The following is a 19308-nucleotide window of genomic DNA, read 5'->3' as shown; positions in this document are numbered from 1 at the left end:
ATAATAATTGTCATAATATTTATAGTGTTTACCTATTGCAAAGGAGATATCGCCAAACTATCTTAAATGCGTGGTAGGTACTTACACATTTATTTTAATTAACCAGTTTTAAAACAAGCTTGTTATTTATTAAAGAATAACTATTATGTCCACAAGGAATTTGTGTGTAGTTAGACTGGATAAAGAGATTATGAGATGGTTTCATTGATATTTTTCCCATTATTATTGACTACATTAGAGTATTTATGTGCTCACTCAAATCATTTGATGAGATTTATTTTTAATCTTACCGTATTAAATGTAATATTATCTTAATTTATAGAATTACGTAATACAAATCACGTTGCCCAGTCTTCTCGTGTGTACGGTAGGCACAGGGTCAAGTACATAATTATACACTCCCAAAACTATTTTACTAAACGCAATTAACAGCTTGTACCTATTATAAATAATATAATAACTAATCTTATTTCATAATATATAAATACTTATATAATTTCATAAAACGCATTTCTGTTCTGTTCAAATAGGAATTATTAAAACAATATCGGTTATAAGTAGTGATGTAATTTACTTCTGTTTTTGAAGTTTTTGAAGAATTCACATCCCATTGAGAACAGTCAAAATTATTGTACCTATCCTTTTAGAGGTATTAATTATTGTATCTAAATAAACTATACTTATAAAAGCTTAAATAGGTAGGTACTTACTTATAATAACTAAAATTACATGCATAAATTAATTAATACTGTGGTTTACAACATTATGTATCCACTTGTTTATTTTCACTCGTTTTATGGAAAACTTTGAAAAAGTTCGCCAACTTTCATAATATTTTGTTTGTCATACCATAGGTACCTAATATATTATATTACTATAGCTGTAAGCCACTGATAATCTGTTGATTATCTTATAATAATATGAGATTTTAAATTATGTGTACCATTAAAAATTCAATGACAATAATAATAAAAAAAAAATAATATTATTTTCTATTTTTTTTAATTTGAAATTAATAGAAATTCATAAATAATATTATACACCTACCTTTGATTGTAATTAATATTCCGTTCGAATCTATAAAATAAGTACCTATTTATTAATTTTTCTGTCAGATGATCGATGGTAACCTTCAAACTTTACGTAGAAATTACGATATTTTGTAAAATTTATTTAATCAAATATTACGTATTTTTGTATTTTTAACACCACAATATAATATTCACTTTAGTATGAATAAAATAATTACCGAATCTACGAGTATATAAATTATTGATATGTATATAAATTATTTTTGTGAGTTTTAATGTTTGTTTACTTTGAAAAAACTGTACGAATTGCGATGTATTTGAATACGCAAGGATTACCGCACTTAATACAAGGATATCGCATCAACAAACGTTAACTTCCCGATATTTGTTATTGTTTGTTAATTAGCGTTTGTTGTCAGATATTATAGCGAAAGACGTTCGAGAACATGACATGACAGGTCGCGACTAGCCGTTTAACGCGAAGCAGAGTGCACTGAGAAAGTTTTCTTCAAAGGAGTCGAAGGTACCCACGGATAATGACGTCGTTCGGCCAGTCAAGTGTGAGCATTGACATAGGGTTAGCAAAATCATATAAGTAAATAGATAAAATATCGACATAATAATATAATATTGATGTAAGACAAGACAGTGTTAGTTTATAATCTTATTCGTAAATTAGGTAGTTACATGCAAATTGTATGTAAAACATTTCACCGTGAGCTTTCTTATCGGAAAGATATGACCGTACACTATACTGTATCCAATTTTATTAGATTCAATATGAACATTAATTCAATTTTCATAGCTGATTTTCATGAAATTTATGAAAATACATGAATTCATAAATTCAAGAATGAAAACCTAACCTAACAAATAATCCAGTATATTGGCTATTTTCAAAAGTTGTTTGCTGCTGGCCTCCTGTAGTGTAAAGTGTAAACCGAGAAGAACCGTGATTTATTTAGACATGAATTTCATGTCAGTACTATACGACCCAAAGAGGTTGGACGGTCTTTAATATACGGCCATATACCTATTTCCGATACAACATTTCACGGTGAAGGGTGATACGTCGAACTACATACGTACAAGTTTCCGGACACGAAATTTGGTATGTACCTGCACAATAGATAAGTAAATCAGCAATATAATAATGTGTTGATATCAATTAATTAGTATTTAGCTTTCAGTGTGATTTTTTTAGAAAATACCTTCTTACCTACATACTATAAACATACCACATAAGCGTTAAATTCGATAGTTTTGACTGAAAATATGACGTAGTTAGAGCGACGCCGAGCGAGAGAAAGCGATGCAGTAGGCGTCATGTAAGAGCAGTCGGAAATAATAAAGGTAACAATATATTAGAATATATTACCATGTCCGACCCTAATAAGATTGGCACAGATACAGAGTGGAGGTTTATTAAATTTACCCTACGTAATTCGTGCGCAGTAGAAGAAAACGCAATCTGCGCAATTTAAAGGTAAAGTTGTTTCACTATAACAAAATGCTTAGTATATTTTTTGAATATGCGCTTAAGAGCGTACATAATATAAGTGAAACGGCAAATAATTTTCAACAGTATGTGGGGCGTAATTTCGGCCGCGTTGCCAGTCGGAGAGCAATAGTCAACCTGTGAGCACGTCAATTTGTTTTGTGATGGCGTCGGAGGAATATATTCTTAAATCATGTAAAGATGACTAAAAAAACGTTCCGCATGTACTTGAAAAATAAAACATGTCAATGAATATACTATTATAATTACGGATATAATAATAAACATAACATTAAAAGGACGCATGTTGAATTTTTATGACAAATTATATTTCGTTCGGCTCGCGTCATTTGCACAATCCGCGCATCGCCTAGTCACGATCTTTTTAGACCATGCCTCAGCTGAGGTATAGCCTTAAACGAAAAATATATTTCATGTGCATCTTCATCAACAAACAATGAGCTTGAAAATATAATGAATTGGGTATAATTTTAAACAAAAACTATTCGCAATAATTTAGCAGCTATATTTTTTTATATCAAAATAGAGATTTTAACGCATGGGTATAAAGCAAACCTTATTAAATTATCGACAGTAAAATAAATTATTTCATGAATATTTTTTAATACACAGGTATTACGAATCTATAAGTGATAAGCATAGGAAGTTCGTAAATATCTACCTGCCTATACATACATAATATATAAATTACGTCACAATCTTTATTTATCAATTTATTTATGGCAACCCTACTCCATTCGCTTTTATTCTCATCTCGCGGTTTAAGCAGGTATAAACCCTTTAAGGATCGCTTCTCAAACTGGTTTTAATTCCAAACAACCGCGTTGAAAATTTAATTCATTAAACGTCAATAATCGAAAGCTTCGATACGGCATTACTGTGTATAAATCCTTTCATATCTAAATAGTTGCAATACGGCGCCCGTAGTCGGAAGGTCCGGGTTCGATTCCCGATGAAGTCACAATACATTTATGTAATTTTTTTCAAAATCTGGATGATTATGCGATTATTTCACTACTATTTAATTTCTGTTTCATCACAATACTGTCATTGGGCCTCTTTTTTTAATTTTAATCTACGTAGTATCAAAACCAGGAAACTACAATACCTCGGCCACATTATGAGAGGACAAAAATACAGCATTCCCCAACTTGTCATTCAAGGAAAGATCAATGGAAGCGTAGCAGAGGACGGCGCCGCATTTCGTGGCTTAAGAACCTCCGTGATTGGTACGAGTGCAGCTCCACCGAACTGTTCCGGGTAGCAGACGACAAATATAAGATCGCCTTGATGGTGGCCGACCTCCACTAGGGGATGGCACAATAAGAAGAAGAACAAAAATTTACGGTACCTACTCAAAAACTATTGGACCGATATTTAGATATTAGTGAAACGTGCACAGCTTATTCAAATTTTATTTATTTTTACATATAGTGAACATTACAAATTATTAATTTAAGACGTTCACAACATGACATTTAGAAGAAAAGAAATATTAGTAAGACAGTATTATATATTTATATATGTAAAAATTCTTATGCTCGCTCGACAAAAAGCGTTTACGTCAAGAGAATTTCGCTGGAGTGGAGTAAGAACAAACATTCGCTCACTTCATCTAAATGCGGCTTAAGAAGTTGTAGAGCTCCAGGCTAAGCCGAATAGGTACGCCATTCTTCTCCTTCTAGTATGGTCCCATATATCTTATGTAGCACCTTCGTCTCGAATATATAGAGCGCACGTTCATCTGCTTTGGTGAGAGACCAACACTCCGAGCCGTAGGTTAATATTGGTCAGATCAGCGTATTGTACCTACACCAGAATGTTTGTACTACGGGATAAGACGCAGGACATTAGCTGAAAGTATCACCCAGGGAACTCAGAAATAATGGGAACTGAAATACCTAACGGGTGTGGAGTAACAGGCAACCGATCTCGAGTGTAGAAGAACTTAAACATGTGTCAAAAATATGCTTGTCCTTCGTTCTGACAACTGCTCTCGGTTTATGCACTGACGCTCATTCAATACTAGTGTATTTGGAGGTTGTAACACACGCTATTGCACGTCTATAATCTGTGGTTTATTTTCGTAGGACACTCACACATTCAAAACCATGCGTGAAAATGTAGTGTTTGGGGGTTTAGCTTATCTGAATTTTATTAATTATATCGATAAGACAGATTCAGCAAATGTGAGATAATGATTAATAATAAAAATTTGCTTCGCTTCTGAAATCAGCTGCCCCGTATCGAACATATTTTTAATGTCAAAATATAATTGGCTTAATAATTTAAGTAATATTGACATCCTTTTTCTTTTCACGCGTGCGTTTCATGTTGAGAATCACTGCTAATTTTAGTATTTAAAATTCAACGGCATTCTCCAAGATCATAATTGATTTTTTCATTAAAGGTTGAAACGTTGTATGGCATGTTTTTAAAATAGTGGTATCATTCATCAGCATGAATTTCAAGGATTTGTGAGATTCGTGATATTTTTAGTAATAAATTCTTTTATTGATTAGCTACATGTACTAGGTATCATATCTACCTGGTAGTAGTAACTACCTGTGTTAGCATATAGAGACTATTGGTTTTGTAATATTAGATATATGTTATAGAAAAATAATTACAAGATAAAAAGAACTTTTTATATACTTACAACGTTTTTAAATTTTCTGTTGAATTATTATGCTCAATAATATGCTCAAACTTGTACTTGATAATATGAAGTAAATAAAAAACAAACAAACAAACAAATATAGAATACTGAAATGTCATTTTGACATTTCATTTTGATTTCCATAGTAACGCACGTATATATTAATAATTTAGTTGCTAGGACCACCCCCTTAGCAACCAATAATAGTATTTTACTTTTTACGGATTTTTCTGAAATAACTTTCCACGCAAAACAGAATTAACTGAAAATGAATTAAATTCAGCGAATGGAAAGTTTTGTGTGCCATCATTACAATCGCAGTAGCTGAATCGCCCGCTTTTAAATTCGCCAACAAACAGCTCTTAAATTAGCTCAATGTAATTGACGCATTACGCACGTATATATAAATAATTTAGTTGCCAGGATATTAACTGAAAATGAATTCAATTCTGCTTAAAGATGGCTAAAAGTATTAAAAGAATGCATTGGCATCGTGTTCTGATATATTCTAAAAGTTTCAAATGTCTAGCTAGTCGGGAAGTTAGTTAAAATCGATTCCAAGATTTGTACTGGACAAACAACCACCGGACAAACAAGAATGCGAGCTAATAAAAACGTTGTAATAAGGAACGACAAAAGAAGAAAAATAATAAATTCCATTTTTATGATTTTGAGAAAACTACAACCAATTGCGGGGGTGCGGCAACTAAACCGCCACAAGTCCAAAATTACGACGTATCATAGTCTATCATTCATAGTACATGGCACCCAGACAAAATCGCCCAGACATAGCCGCCTAACCAAATCCGCCCGTACCTGTGCTCGTCAATACCGCCTGGACGAATCCGCCTAGACAGAATTGCCCGCAAAAATACAAAAATCAAGTGCTTTTTTGGTTTTTCGAATTGCGTATCGATAGAAATTTACATACTTACGATAATCAGTGTAATTTGAGATTCACTCCGTTGCCGCTGTTAGTAGAGTAATAACTTAAAATCATCAGCTTTTAACTTACATAGTACCTACTAAAAGAAAGACTGCAAGAGTTAATGCCTTTGTATGGTAGTATTTCTAATTTAGAAGGTAAGCACACAATATTGAAACTTACTAATTAATTTATAAGCATCTACCTATATATTTTTATACCTTTATTCGTATGTTTTTTTTTGTGTATCTAAAATATAATATTATGTAAAAATAAAAATTGTCTCATTTGTTTTGGCGGTAATATCCGGGGGGTTTTGTCGGGACCCCGTAGTACATGTAGCGAAAAATTCATATCTCTAAGTAGTCTAAGTCATCAAATGCAAGTCAAAAAAATCGTTCAATATCTAAATATATTTCGAAACACAGTAGATAATGTGAAAGAAAAAACTTCAAAGCTGATTTTCTCTGTTCAACGTTTTCTGGATTGTAGCAGTTTAGTTGCAGGGATACGAATTGTGTAAGCTTGTAATAATAGGTGTTAAACCTATATTTAAATTTAATTTAATAGATACATACCGAAAATTGTTTTATTTTGTTTTGGTTGGACAATTTGTTTTATACCTATACTTTTTAAATATTAAATCAAAAAATGTTGCAAATATCTGGGTTTGGTTCTGTAAGTCACTATTTATCAAATCGTATGTATCGAAAAGTAGGTAGGTGCGTACTATTCCATCAACCAAGTATACAGTGCATGGCCCCCACAAGGGGGGGGGGGGGTGACAGGGCTCTAACCCGGGGGCCCGGGCTCAGGAAGGCCCCAGCATGACGAGTCGACCAGATAAGTGAGATAAACACAGATTACAAATTTGCTCCAATAGTAAAAAAAAGTCACCTGCTTACTTCAATGATATTAATAATTAAAGACATTTAGTTGTATGATGCAATTTTTAACTGTGTGCCGATACTCAACAACTCCATAATTCAAATCGATGCACATATTATTAAATATATAAAAAACCGCTAAAAATACACCTTAATTTTATTGCGTAATCCATTTGGAAAACGCTGCTGCAGCTCGTCACACTGCCTTAAGCAATAGGTAGGGGGGTCCACCAAACATCCTCGCCTGAGGGCCCGCTTCAGGATGTGGGGGCCATGATCCAGTGTATAGTATAGATGTATCAGATTCACTGCATGATGAGCTGTTTGCGTTAATGATCAAACCACCCCCAGCATATACATATATTATCATGAACATTATTAATTTAATTATTAAGATATATTATAGTATGGATGTAGCATATGAATGCGACAGGTAGCTGGAAGATGTTGAGACAAAATGTTGAATCATTTCCTCACACTTTAGATAAGCAGGTAGGTATCCAGTTTCCATGTTTTTCACTAACTAGCCCACTCTCATTTTACAGACATCATTGAGTATGTACCTACCTACATATGTTAGAAGATATCAGTGGCAAAGACTCCATACTAGGCTATTATTTAAAGCCTACTTTTAATAGTCTAAAAATATTTTTTTTTGTTGCCTATTAACATATTAAAAAGGTAACTTTATTATTTTATATTCTACAAAAATAATAATATAATTTACCAACGAGATCTGTGTGTAGGTATGTATATGTAAATTGATAAAGAAAGGCTGCAGCGCATTTGGAGCAATTCATACATACAAACAATTACACACATATTAAACAAAACACACAATGTCAGAATCAGTGTCATACTATCTATCGCGTATCTTGTGACCGTAAGTATTTTAGCCCGACATGTTCACCAGAAATATTGGACTGTCCCATGTAATTTTGGTATAGGTATATACATGGATTCAATGCCAAATGGTCCGTTGGTTAAGATGCTCAACCATCAATACAGTAAAATTCTCTAGACTGAGTTTGAATCGCGGTTGAGCATTACTTTTTTTTAAATATCTATTTTAATTCCTATTGTCTTTTTTTTCATGAAATATCTTTAATGTAAAGGCAAAATATATTTTTTGTTTAGTAAAATATTGCAGATGAACAAAATTCAAATCCATGTTTTGTAAATATGGCTGTCTTTGAACATTTTTCAGTTACTTACCATAGCCTACCTACCTTCAATAGGCACTCTTCACCACTGGAATAATTATTGTTAAACCGCTTTAGTGATTATAAACATCCACTTACCGACTTACCTAATATATGTAAGATGCCAAAATGGGCTAAATATTTTCACATAATATATTATATTTATTTATGAATACCGGTATTCAATAGGAAATACTGAAATACTGGTATTGATATTTTCATTCGGTATTGCAATCCCTAATAATCAGGTCCGTCCCATGTTTACTGCCATACTAAGATCACTTTTGTAGCATTACTGCAGGGTGGGAGAGGGTCAGCCATTTATCGGCCAGGGGTTGAATTGATTAGAAGTTAATGCAATTTGAAGATTAAATTAAAATATTATAAGTAGGTATGTGGTGATGGAATATGCGTCAAAGTAAAATTCCAGATAGCAAAATGCTTAACACAATCACTGCGTACCTTTTAATTAATTTTTAATTACATTTAAATAACATGGTAATTGCATCTAATGGCCATTTAACAAAGACACGGCAGCCGTGTCGTCCGCGTCCAACGAGTTAAGCTGATGAGCTTATCAAAAACGTAATTTCTTTTGCTCGGATATGTGAATGCAATGTTCAATTACTTATTTTATTCCGTATTTGCGAGTATTTCCGAAAGGCGAGACAGCAACATCCCTATGTATCTGGTGAAATGAGACATAAATCAGTTGTGAAAATGGTGAACAGGATAAAAATACATAAACTTAAAATTTCTGTTTGATATTATAATACTTTATTTATAATTTAGGTAGGTATATAATTCTGCAATAAATTTTATATATTATTAGATAGGTCCTAATAAAATAAAGAATATTGACTACCTATGTCATATTACCTTAATCGTTATATCAAATACGTACTTATTATGATTCACAATGACCACACCTGACATCGGTTTAATAATTATTCTATACAAAATTAAACACGCCATCTGACATTTTATTTTTTCATAAAGTGAACACATTTATTATGATATCTGTTTATTGTGGGCTAGCTTGCCATATGTTGGAAATGCTTTCTTAAATACATAAGCCTCAATCAAAAATACATATACACAATAATATTATTCGAGTTACATTATCACAATAATGTAAAATCAAAGACTCAACAGTTTTTTCCTGTTATGTTTTTGTGGTCACTACAAGAAAACTCGATAGGAGATGATTGATTTTGAAAATAAACACTACTACTGAAATAATTTCATTTCCGTACAGCAAAAAAACGAAAATATTTCATTTGATGTGTAAAAAAATTCCATAAAAATATTGGCAAGATAGTATTGTAATATTTCGAAATTTAATATTTGAGTTATTTTCATAATTAATACACGTTGAATTTAACGAATTTAATATAAATACGAAAACAGTGTAACAAGTAATGGGCCTTCTTGAATTAGACATTTAATACATACTCAGATAAAATGAACATTTAAAAAAAAAACAAATGCCTGTTCTATATTGCTATAAACTGAATTTCAAAATAAAAGATAAGCATGCACATATTTACTTGAATATTTTTTTTCTAAAATATGTTTAAAAAAATCATTTGTCTATCATAGATAATTTGCACTGATTCATATAGGTATCGCAGAAAATGTCACATAAGTATTTGACTACAAATATATTATGAATATTAATATTATTACAATACAGATAGATGGGTAGATGATAAATTTTCTTTTCGGTTAGCAAGTATTCCTTTTATAATCGGATTTTGTAATATATTATGCCACATTTATTACTCACTGATCTGAAACAATTTTCGTCCAACAAATATTAAAATAAAAAAATAAATCATTTCATAAAAAAGAAAAACCTGCAAAAGAACACTATTTCAATACAAATAAGTAATTTAGTGATCTTTAATTAAAATTGTATTATAAGATAAGGCTGATTCCTTTGTATAATAATATTTATATCTCATTATGCATTAACAGACCAAGAGACAAACAAACCAACAAAAAAATAGGTAGTAAATTATAAATGCCATCTACTACTAAAAAATATTATGATAAATTAAAACAGGCAAAATTGATTAAACCAGTTTTTAAAAAGTTTTGAATCAGGTAGGTACATCAAAATTTGTACAAAATGATCAGTTTATAGATTGGTAAAGAGATTTGTTTCTATAATGTTATCCAAAATATTGTGGTAGTCAAAGATTTTGGTGTAAACATTCGTTAAAATCTACTATTTCATAGAAAATTAATCCTGTTATTGAAATAAGTGATTGCCAAACTTTTAGACCCATTTTCGCTGTCTGTAACAATTGACTAAAAGAAAAGAGATAAGCCTTCATGACATGACATCGTGTTGTACAGAAATAAAAAGCTTTCAAATATAGTATTCAGTTTAAAGTCTATATTATGTACAAGTATATTAGATAACAGTTCTTATGATAAGTAATTATTATACAATAGTACCTCGATTATCCGGATTTCATTACGATCAGTTTCGTATGCGCATTGGAAAAAGCCATGGATGAATAGTGAATTTTTCAAAGTATGTCATGATAAAAATATTTATACAGAAGCAAAAAAAAATTGTTGGGAGGTATTTTATTTAAAAAAATATTATTATCGGGACTACCTTCATTCCTGATTAGTCCGGATAATCTAGGTTGTACTGTATCTGAATAAAACCAACTTAAAAATATAATATTACAGATAGTTGTTCCCTCACCACAATTTCCAAGCTGTAAAAACACGTTTCTAATAATGTATTTCCATGGGTGTAAAGAAACATGTCATGCTGTGATAGTTTTTTTTATATAATAATTGGGAAGACTAATATAAAAATACTTATTAATTACATAATGCACTAAGTACCAAAATATGAAGTTTTATATAGATACATTTCCACAATAAGTTCAGTTATCCGATTTGTGACATATGCGATTTTTGCATGCACTATTTGGCTTTTCATTTATTATCCAAGAGAGGAAGCTTGCAAGAGTGACTGATTTTACACTTAAGTTATTTTAGATTGGGCATTCAAATATTAGTTTTCTGTATAACTGCTTCGAATCTCATGCCGGTAGATTAATAAAAAATTACTCATTGCCACAATTTTCCGGGGTTGTTTCAATTGTTAACTGAACAAACAATATTAAACTGATACTGCAAAAGGATTTCAAATCTGTTCAAATGTAATACAACTGAAATAAAGTTAATTTTACACTACAGTAAACTCCCGATTATCTGGTTTGCGGATTATCCATGCACGATACGGTGTGTACAACAATATAATAGTTCTTAGGAAAATTCGAACTGATATTAGAATATCATTAAAAGATTCCTGCAAACAAAACAAAACCAAAGATTTTATTAATAAATAATGAGTATTAAACATGTTAAAAGAATTGTCTGCTTTACAAATGTATAATATGTAGTATTTTAAAAAGAAAAAAACCATAGTTCGGATTATCCGTGTTTTTCGTTTATCCGTGCCGTCTCTCCCCACCATTAGCCCGGGTAATAGCTAGTCTACTAAATTCATAAAAAAAATAATTTTGGTACTTGGCACTTCAATTAAGTCAATTACATTATCCTTTGGAGACTAATATAATCAATCCATGTAGGAGACAAATATGATAACTAGGTATTCAAATTATCACTACAGATAACATAGTCAATATAACAAACTCTTGCTTTTATAATACCTACATTTTTTTTAGATTTTCTGTTGGAGATTATAATAATCTTTCTAATAATCCATACATCAAAAAATACAGATAAATAAGACGACATTGACATGGCAACATTGTTTACAAAGAAATCATTGCTAACTATTTTGTCACATTGATAGATAGGGTGATAATAATCGAAATGCCTAGTTGCAAAATCCATTCAAAAGGCTCATCTAGAAATCTGACGAGTTATTTAAGACCTATACGTTCATGCAAATGGTACTGCTGAAAACTGTTTCCATCCAAAGAAATTGTGGTTCTAAAATTGATTTACTTTCAAGTCTCTAAAACCATCGGCAGAATGAGTATGAGGTTTTTTTTTAAGAAAAAAATTAAACAAAGAGACATCGCAATCATCTGATTTTATTAATTAAATAATTCAGAAATACATATCAATTTTCATTTTGTATTTTCCAATATTATTTATATTCGACTGTTTAAACGGATTAAAAACTAAGCGAATACACCGTCTTATAAAATGCTTTTAAATAATGAAAAAACAAAAAAAAGGGTTACAACATTGTTCTCCAACATGGATGGTTAAAACTTCTCAATATGTAAATAAGTTAACACTGATACCGAGTATAGATCTATACATGTAATGGATTGACCTTATAATTCTATTCACATAAAAAATTCCTCAGTCGAATGAGAGAGCGGGAGTCACGTGGCATTGCTTGGCCTGTCCAGTATAGAAATTTCGATGAGCCGCAGACCTCTCGTACAGGGGTCTGTCAGCAATAATCCTCTAGGAATATATACTCTTTCGTTTTGGGAGGCAACAAATTTTGTCACTTTGCGTAGACACTGAAAATTTTAAACAATATAAATTGAGTATATCGAATGATAAACATTCTCCTAGAAGAGCGATGGCGAACCTTTGATAATGACGATATAGCCATGTGTATTTTCTTCGGTTTTTTATATTATTTTAACCAATAATATTTATCAATCGATGCGCAAACAAAAACGACAAAATTCATGCATAAATGACAGATCGCATTGTATAAAAAAATAGCATGTCAATTCAGTGTACAACGAATTAACGATGTATAACAACATTCATTGGCTTAGTCGCGGCAAAGTACTTCAATGCTTCATTGAGTGTTTGGGTGAAATCTTAATGTTTTCAGGAAACCAACAAAATAATTACATCAAATGTAAATGTCAGTGTAGCCAACAAATTTTTTTATCATTGGAGGTTATGTTTGTTATTAGATCTAGCTGATATTCGCCATAGTAACACTTGGTCAGTGAAGAAAAGTGCATGCATTTTATTTAATTTAATAAATCCTATTTCATGGCTAGTGGTAATAAAAAAAACAAAATAATCAAGCAGTAGTGACTTTCAAAGAAGATGGGGAATATAATAATATGTAATAACCGTGGTAAAAATGCTACGACGATCTCTTTAAAAATTTTGAAAACATGGAAAAAATTATTCAAAGAACAAAAGATATACATTTAACTAGAAACACGGTGAAAGATAGAATCTCAAGAACTTAATTGTAATTTTTAAACTTTTTTAATAGAATTCTTAAAAACCATTTTTTTATTGGACACGAATTATGAGGTTTTTGTGGACTAATATTTAAAATGTTGATGAGTTATGGGTGCAAGAATCTTACACGGATGGTAGATATTTGATAATACTAGAAGTATAAGTAATAAAAATCTAATTTTTTACCAAAATAGGATTTACGAGTTTTACAAGATGCACCAATGATTATAATATATATAACATAATGTGTTAGTTAGTGAATAGAATCCGGGAAAGAATTTTTATAGTTATGTAAAAAAGTTGACGATCCAATGATTCCTAAAAAATACATAAGTACATAAATGTAACATTGAAGACTTTTTCAGATATTCTTAAAACAATTTTCAATTTACAATCCCTATTATGATGAAAAACATTGTCTGAAAAAATACATACAGTGAGAATGACAAAACTTAATAATTAGAAGAACCATCTTGTTAAATGTTAAAATATGTATTAATATTATATTATGTAGATACATTTGAATACAGTCACTTTCTTGAAGTTAAGTATAATATGTATTAATTTATTTCGTTCTCTAAAATATGTTGTTTGTTGCACAAAACAAGTTATTCCTGAAATCCCTGGATTTTGGGATCGGGAAATTGAACGGGATCCTGGGATTAAAAATATCAGTTCTTACCAATAATATAATAACCCAAGTGAAACAGCAAAAGTATGAGAAGGCCATTTCAGATTTACTTTATTATTAAATTTAGAAGGCTGAATGTAATTTGTGGTTTTCGTGGATCCATTATATAGTCACCTTGGTGGTAAGCTGACCTATTCCACATTCGTTAATATTAGAGATATGGGCGTTAAAAATTTTTATGCTTCTGAATACATTCATAGATGATATGTTTTAACAATGTCAAAACATCACATACATAACCGACTATCATACAATTTAGTAATTTTAAGGCTGTTTTTGGTGAAATAAAACATTTTTTTTTAAATATTATAAAGGAGTAGTGAAGGGTGGAGGTAGGCTGTGGAGATCCGACATAAATGGTGCAACACTAAGCATTCTCTTTCTTTGTCATACTTACTTGATTTCATTGAACTAAGAATACAAATTGCAAATGCTGGTTAGTAATTAAAATTTAATTGTACTATTTATGTCGGATATTAATAGCCTAAGTCCCCTTAGCCACTGTTCCACTATATCCATTCACTCTACCCATTGGCTTCTTACTCCGTGTTAAACACAAATTAATAAAACGTGAGCTACGGGTAAAAATCCTATGGCTGGATCAAAATTAAAAAATTGTATTCTCAGCGTGTTTAAATCCAGAGCATGAACACAATAGGTTGAAGCTAAATACTATTCCTCGTAGTAAATGTGTGTTAAAAATAACCTCTAATCTGTGGAAATCCGCATGTTAAGTATGTCTTGGAGTAAAAAAGGTTTTTACCTTTTTGAAACGATATAACTTGGTTTAATAAAATGATATAATTTTTATACACAATATACCTTTTCGTAATGTGTCTCTGTGCAAATATATATAAGGTAAGCCGTCAAACATGCAAGACATCCTTCGCAATATGTACTGCACGCAGCCTTTTCTGCCTCAGCAAAATATGCGTTTAGTTGATTGATTGTATATTCAAAAGCTGTGTGATCAATCTGGAAATTAAAGTATATTATTAAAATACAATTACTCACTATATAATTTCAACGTGTATTGTAAACAAAGTTGGAAATGGAACCAGAACCGAAACACTGAAAACCCCATACTAATTTTTAACACTGAAAACCCCATACTAATTTTGGACCTTGAGCCCTGGATTCCGAATGTTAAGAATCTGAAACCGGAACCCTTTAAAAATATTGGAGTTCCGTTGTTTTTATATGTTCCGAATACGAACCTAACAGGTTGGGCAAGTGGCTAACATCTATTTCTCGTAAAAACAAATCTGTTAAGGTAAAGGCACTAATGGTTGACAGTGCACTAATGGTTGACACTTTTGAAATATATTAATTAAAATAAGAAAACCTGTGCATGTATCCATTTGAAAATAGCTTAAAAACATGTACAGTGTAAATTTTGTGACGAACCAGTCAAAACTCATTTCTTTTCGAGCCAAACCATTAAAATGGCGAATATTTTTTAAAGAGTGTGACAGAGTGAGTACGCATTTCAAATTTTCTTACCAAATCCGTTAAGAATGCTGTACTCTTCCAGGTAAGAAATTATTACATAATATGTTTTTATTTCAGATTTTTGGTATCTTACATGTAATAATATATGTTAGAGTGTAGACTTGAATAGGTTTCGTGATAATATATTTAAATTTATGTCTGAAATTGATGGGTGTCAATTATTGGACCACAAAATAAAGAAAACCTAATAGTTGACAGGGTATGTCAATTAGTAGTGATCACATCAAAGTTGCAATAAGAGTGATTTTTCAACAATTTCGGCATACACATACATTCAGTTTTGATTCCATATAAGAAAGTATATTTTTCGTCCATCCTCTCCAATAGTAGACACATGTCAACTACTAGGTAAATTAAATGTCAACTTTTGGTTCCGCAAAACACGAAGCGACTGCCTCAAGAAAAATGCCACCTATAAAACGACAAAATGTTTCAATACTCTTAAGGCTATACCTCAGTTGAGGCGTGGTCTAAAAAGATCGTGGCTAGGCGATGCGCAGATTGCGGGTCGCGGGTGCAAATGACGCATGCCTACCGAAATATAATTTGTCATATAAATCCAACATGCGTCCATTTAATGTTCTGTTTATTGTTCTATCAGTAACAATAATAATATATTCATTGACATGTTTTCTTTTTAAAATGGGTAACGTTTTAAGTTATCTTTACACGATTTAAGAATTAATACCCCCGTCGCCATCACGAAACAAAATTACGTATTGACACCTCGACGTTCTCTCTCAGACTGCCAGCGAGTCCAAAATTTTGTCGCGCCTATAGTTGAAAATTATTTACCGTTTCACTGAAGTATCGCCTTAAGCGTCAATTACATTGAGCTTCTTTACGAGCTGTTTGTTGGCGAATTTATAATCTGCCTATAAAGTCGCCCAGTGTAATTATCGAACAAGCTAACATGTTCGATGATAACACTGGGCGACTTTACAGGCAGATTATAAATTTGCCAACAAACAGCTCGTAGAGAAGCTCAATGTAATTGACGCTTTAAGCAGCTATGGAGGCAGCTATACATGATGAGGCAAAGCCTTCCAACTACAACAGCTACAAAATGTGCCTAGAATTACACTTTTATATAAAGTTAAATCTCATGTGTAGCATTAAATGAGAACAAGTTCATACATATCTGAAGATGGAAGAAAATAGAAGCAGTGCTGGTAACATTGACCAATCTTTACGAGCAACTGAAAATCCAAAAAAATGTATTTTAGAAGGGAAAAAGAGATATCATAAATATGTCTGCGTTGTCCAAAAGGCATTTAATAAAAATGATATCATGGTAATGATTTGTTTTGACAATGCAAAAACGAGTCACCGGTTGATGGTTAATTTGTATGTAGGTACCAGAAAAGGTAAGGAGAAAATATTTAGGTAGGTACATGTAAATTATACCAAAATATTCCATGTCAACTATTGGTGTCTAAAGGTGTCAATTATTAGTGATTCATCTTTTTTGCCATGTCAAGCATTAGTGATAAAAGATAGGATACAAAAATGTTTTATTAAAAAGTGTGTTTGATTATTGCTTATTTTCTCTCATTATAATATAATCGGTAAGGGTTTTGTGCAGTGATTAAGATGTCTGGTTTTTAAATCTATGAAGAAATGTGTATTCTATATTAAAAAAAACATGATTTTTTTCTTAATGTGTCAACAATTAGTGCCTTTACCTTAATACAAAACCTCCACTCTGTGGAGGCCCATATGATGTTATTAGGATCGGAAATGGTAAAAAAAAAATTAAAATAAGCTTAATAAACGGTGCGCTCTAACACTTTTAAAATGTATAGCTCCTGTACACATGCATAGATTTACTGGCACCAATAGTGTGTAAATTCAACTATAGCGAAAATAACTGTTTGAACGATTGTGTCGTTTATCCCATTCTTCAAACATAAGCAAGACGCGTTGTTGTCATTGTATAGTGCTATTTTATAGGTTCTGAAAATTGGTAAGCATCAAAATGTGTGTAGTTTGTATTTTTCCTGCAGGTTCGCCACTATCGTTCTACTGCGCATGGGGATACATCATGCAAGTTCCAACTATTGCGTGAAAATTCAGAAGCTTCCAGACTTTTTTGATCCATGCATGCAATCTTACAAATTGCATGATAATACGTGTTTACGTGAATATTTTCTTGTTATGGTCGCGATAATATGTACTGTCAGCAGTAAATCCATGCACGTGTAAACGGGGTATTATAAACCGAACTAGCGATTGCGGAATGGTGACATGTTCACTCGTGGTCAGATCTTGGGTCTCAGGTTCAATTCTCAGGTCTGATACCTATGTTGTTTTTATGTTTTTGCATCCTAAACGTTGAAGTAATCGATTAAGCGAGTGGTTAAAATACATTTCTCATTCTAAGAAACCTCCTCTTAAGGTGGCCACAATCCATATTAGATTGTCTCTAACTCCAAAAATATATTAGAATCAATAGTAGTTTTAGAAGTATGGATGTGATGAATACCAAGTACCTACTTTACTAAGTACTTAGGTATGTTTAACAAAAGATTATACATTTCTTCAAATTTTGAGAGAAAATCTATTAACAATGTTATTCCTAACATTTTTATTAACAAATTCCAGTGCAAATGAACAAGCAAACAGTTATGAAGTGTAAAATAAGATGAGTTAAATCACATAAAACATCTTCGGGTTCCTCTCATTCCACAGAATGTCAGATGTTACCATTGCTTCATTTTTGATACAGCTATTGATAAATTGGAAGTTGGATGCAACTGAATCATTCATGATAAAGAAATAGAAAATAATTAATTGCCAATGTTATTTGGACACCAGAGGTCAACCGAACTGTATTGTTGGTCCATGACTCAAAAAATTGAGATATTACACTTACTCGGTCTTCTAGTTCGGAGGGAAATCTCGTTTGAAATTTCACAGACGTGCCTTCCGAGTAATCTCTTTGCACAAAAACTTTTAAACATTGCTGTGGCGTTGTCTGTTGACTACCGGGAGTGTTGGGACCAGAGGGTATACGGTTATTGGACATTGTTTCACTAGCGAACAACTATAAATAACACTAATTTTACTAACTAAATCTTTCTAAACAAAAGTATCTCAGATATTACACAATATTTTCTATAAAAGGGAACAATTTCTTGTATACAAAAGGAAACCTCTCGACGGGGAAATGGATATCATGTTTATGACAATATGACAGCCAGACAAACCATAGACTATAAGAAAATGACCTACAGAAAACAGACAATTTATTTTAGAAAAAGTTGCTTATTTTCAATTATCATAGAAGGCTCACACTGAAGAAAATTACAAATTTTATGGTATCAAATCTGTGGCTGAGCCAGATTTTCATATTTTTCATTTTTTACAATCAACATACCTACCTAGTATATTATAAAATATTGATATTGCTAGCTGATAATAACAATAGCAATAAGCCTTAATAATTATGTATGAGCCCAATTGGGTTGATTGCTCTTGAAAGGTCTTGTAAAAATTTCCGTCATAGTATAGGTCTCAAACCTCTATTCTGGAGTAAAAATACATATGGCAATTTACCAATAACCCTCGCTTGTTTTGTGATGTTTAATAATATTTTTTTAAATTTTAATAATGTTTATGCAGTAAACAGTTACAAAAAATGCTGGTAA

General features: G+C 31.5%; 2 protein-coding genes across 4 annotated transcripts in view; both read right to left on the bottom strand.

Annotated features, from left to right (window-relative positions):
• snu (ABC-type transporter snustorr) overlaps positions 1-1575 on the bottom strand; it is a 226544-nt gene extending 224969 nt beyond the window's left edge. For 2 of the 3 annotated variants that reach the window (XM_085954808.1, XM_085954809.1), the window contains exon 1: positions 1048-1575. The gene's annotated coding sequence lies outside the window, so the exon portion shown is untranslated. The remainder of the gene's footprint in view (positions 1-1047) is intronic. The other variant, XM_085954807.1, reaches the window with a different exon arrangement.
• Positions 1576-8977: 7402 nt separating this feature from the next.
• On the bottom strand, positions 8978-18849 carry LOC147067327 (golgin subfamily A member 7). The gene is made up of 3 exons (XM_085954806.1): positions 18534-18849; positions 14969-15121; positions 8978-12761 (listed from the first exon to the last, which is right to left on the bottom strand). The coding sequence occupies exons 1-3, from the start codon at positions 18684-18686 to the stop codon at positions 12618-12620; spliced, it is 450 nt and encodes a 149-aa protein (XP_085810932.1). The 5' UTR covers positions 18687-18849; the 3' UTR covers positions 8978-12617.
• Between the last annotated feature and the right edge of the window lie 459 nt (positions 18850-19308).

This window comes from Rhyacophila brunnea, unplaced genomic scaffold (genome assembly GCF_057557595.1).
Source record: "Rhyacophila brunnea isolate RB1 unplaced genomic scaffold, BYU_Rbru_1.0 scaffold_4, whole genome shotgun sequence".
Lineage (NCBI taxonomy): Eukaryota > Metazoa > Arthropoda > Insecta > Trichoptera > Rhyacophilidae > Rhyacophila > Rhyacophila brunnea.
The sequence above is the reverse complement of the archived record's forward strand: the minus strand, read 5'-3'. Positions and strand labels throughout refer to the sequence as shown.

Coding starts and splice junctions, on each gene's coding strand:
- LOC147067327 (XM_085954806.1), bottom strand. CDS start 18,686: ATGTCCAATAACCGTATACCCTCTGGTCCCAACACTCCCGGTAGTCAA. Junction 15,122..18,533: donor CCTCCGAACTAGAAGACCGA/GTAAGTGTAATA, acceptor TTTAATTTCCAG/ATTGATCACACAGCTTTTGA. Junction 12,762..14,968: donor CAGAGACACATTACGAAAAG/GTATATTGTGTA, acceptor TAAAATTTTCAG/TGTCTACGCAAAGTGACAAA.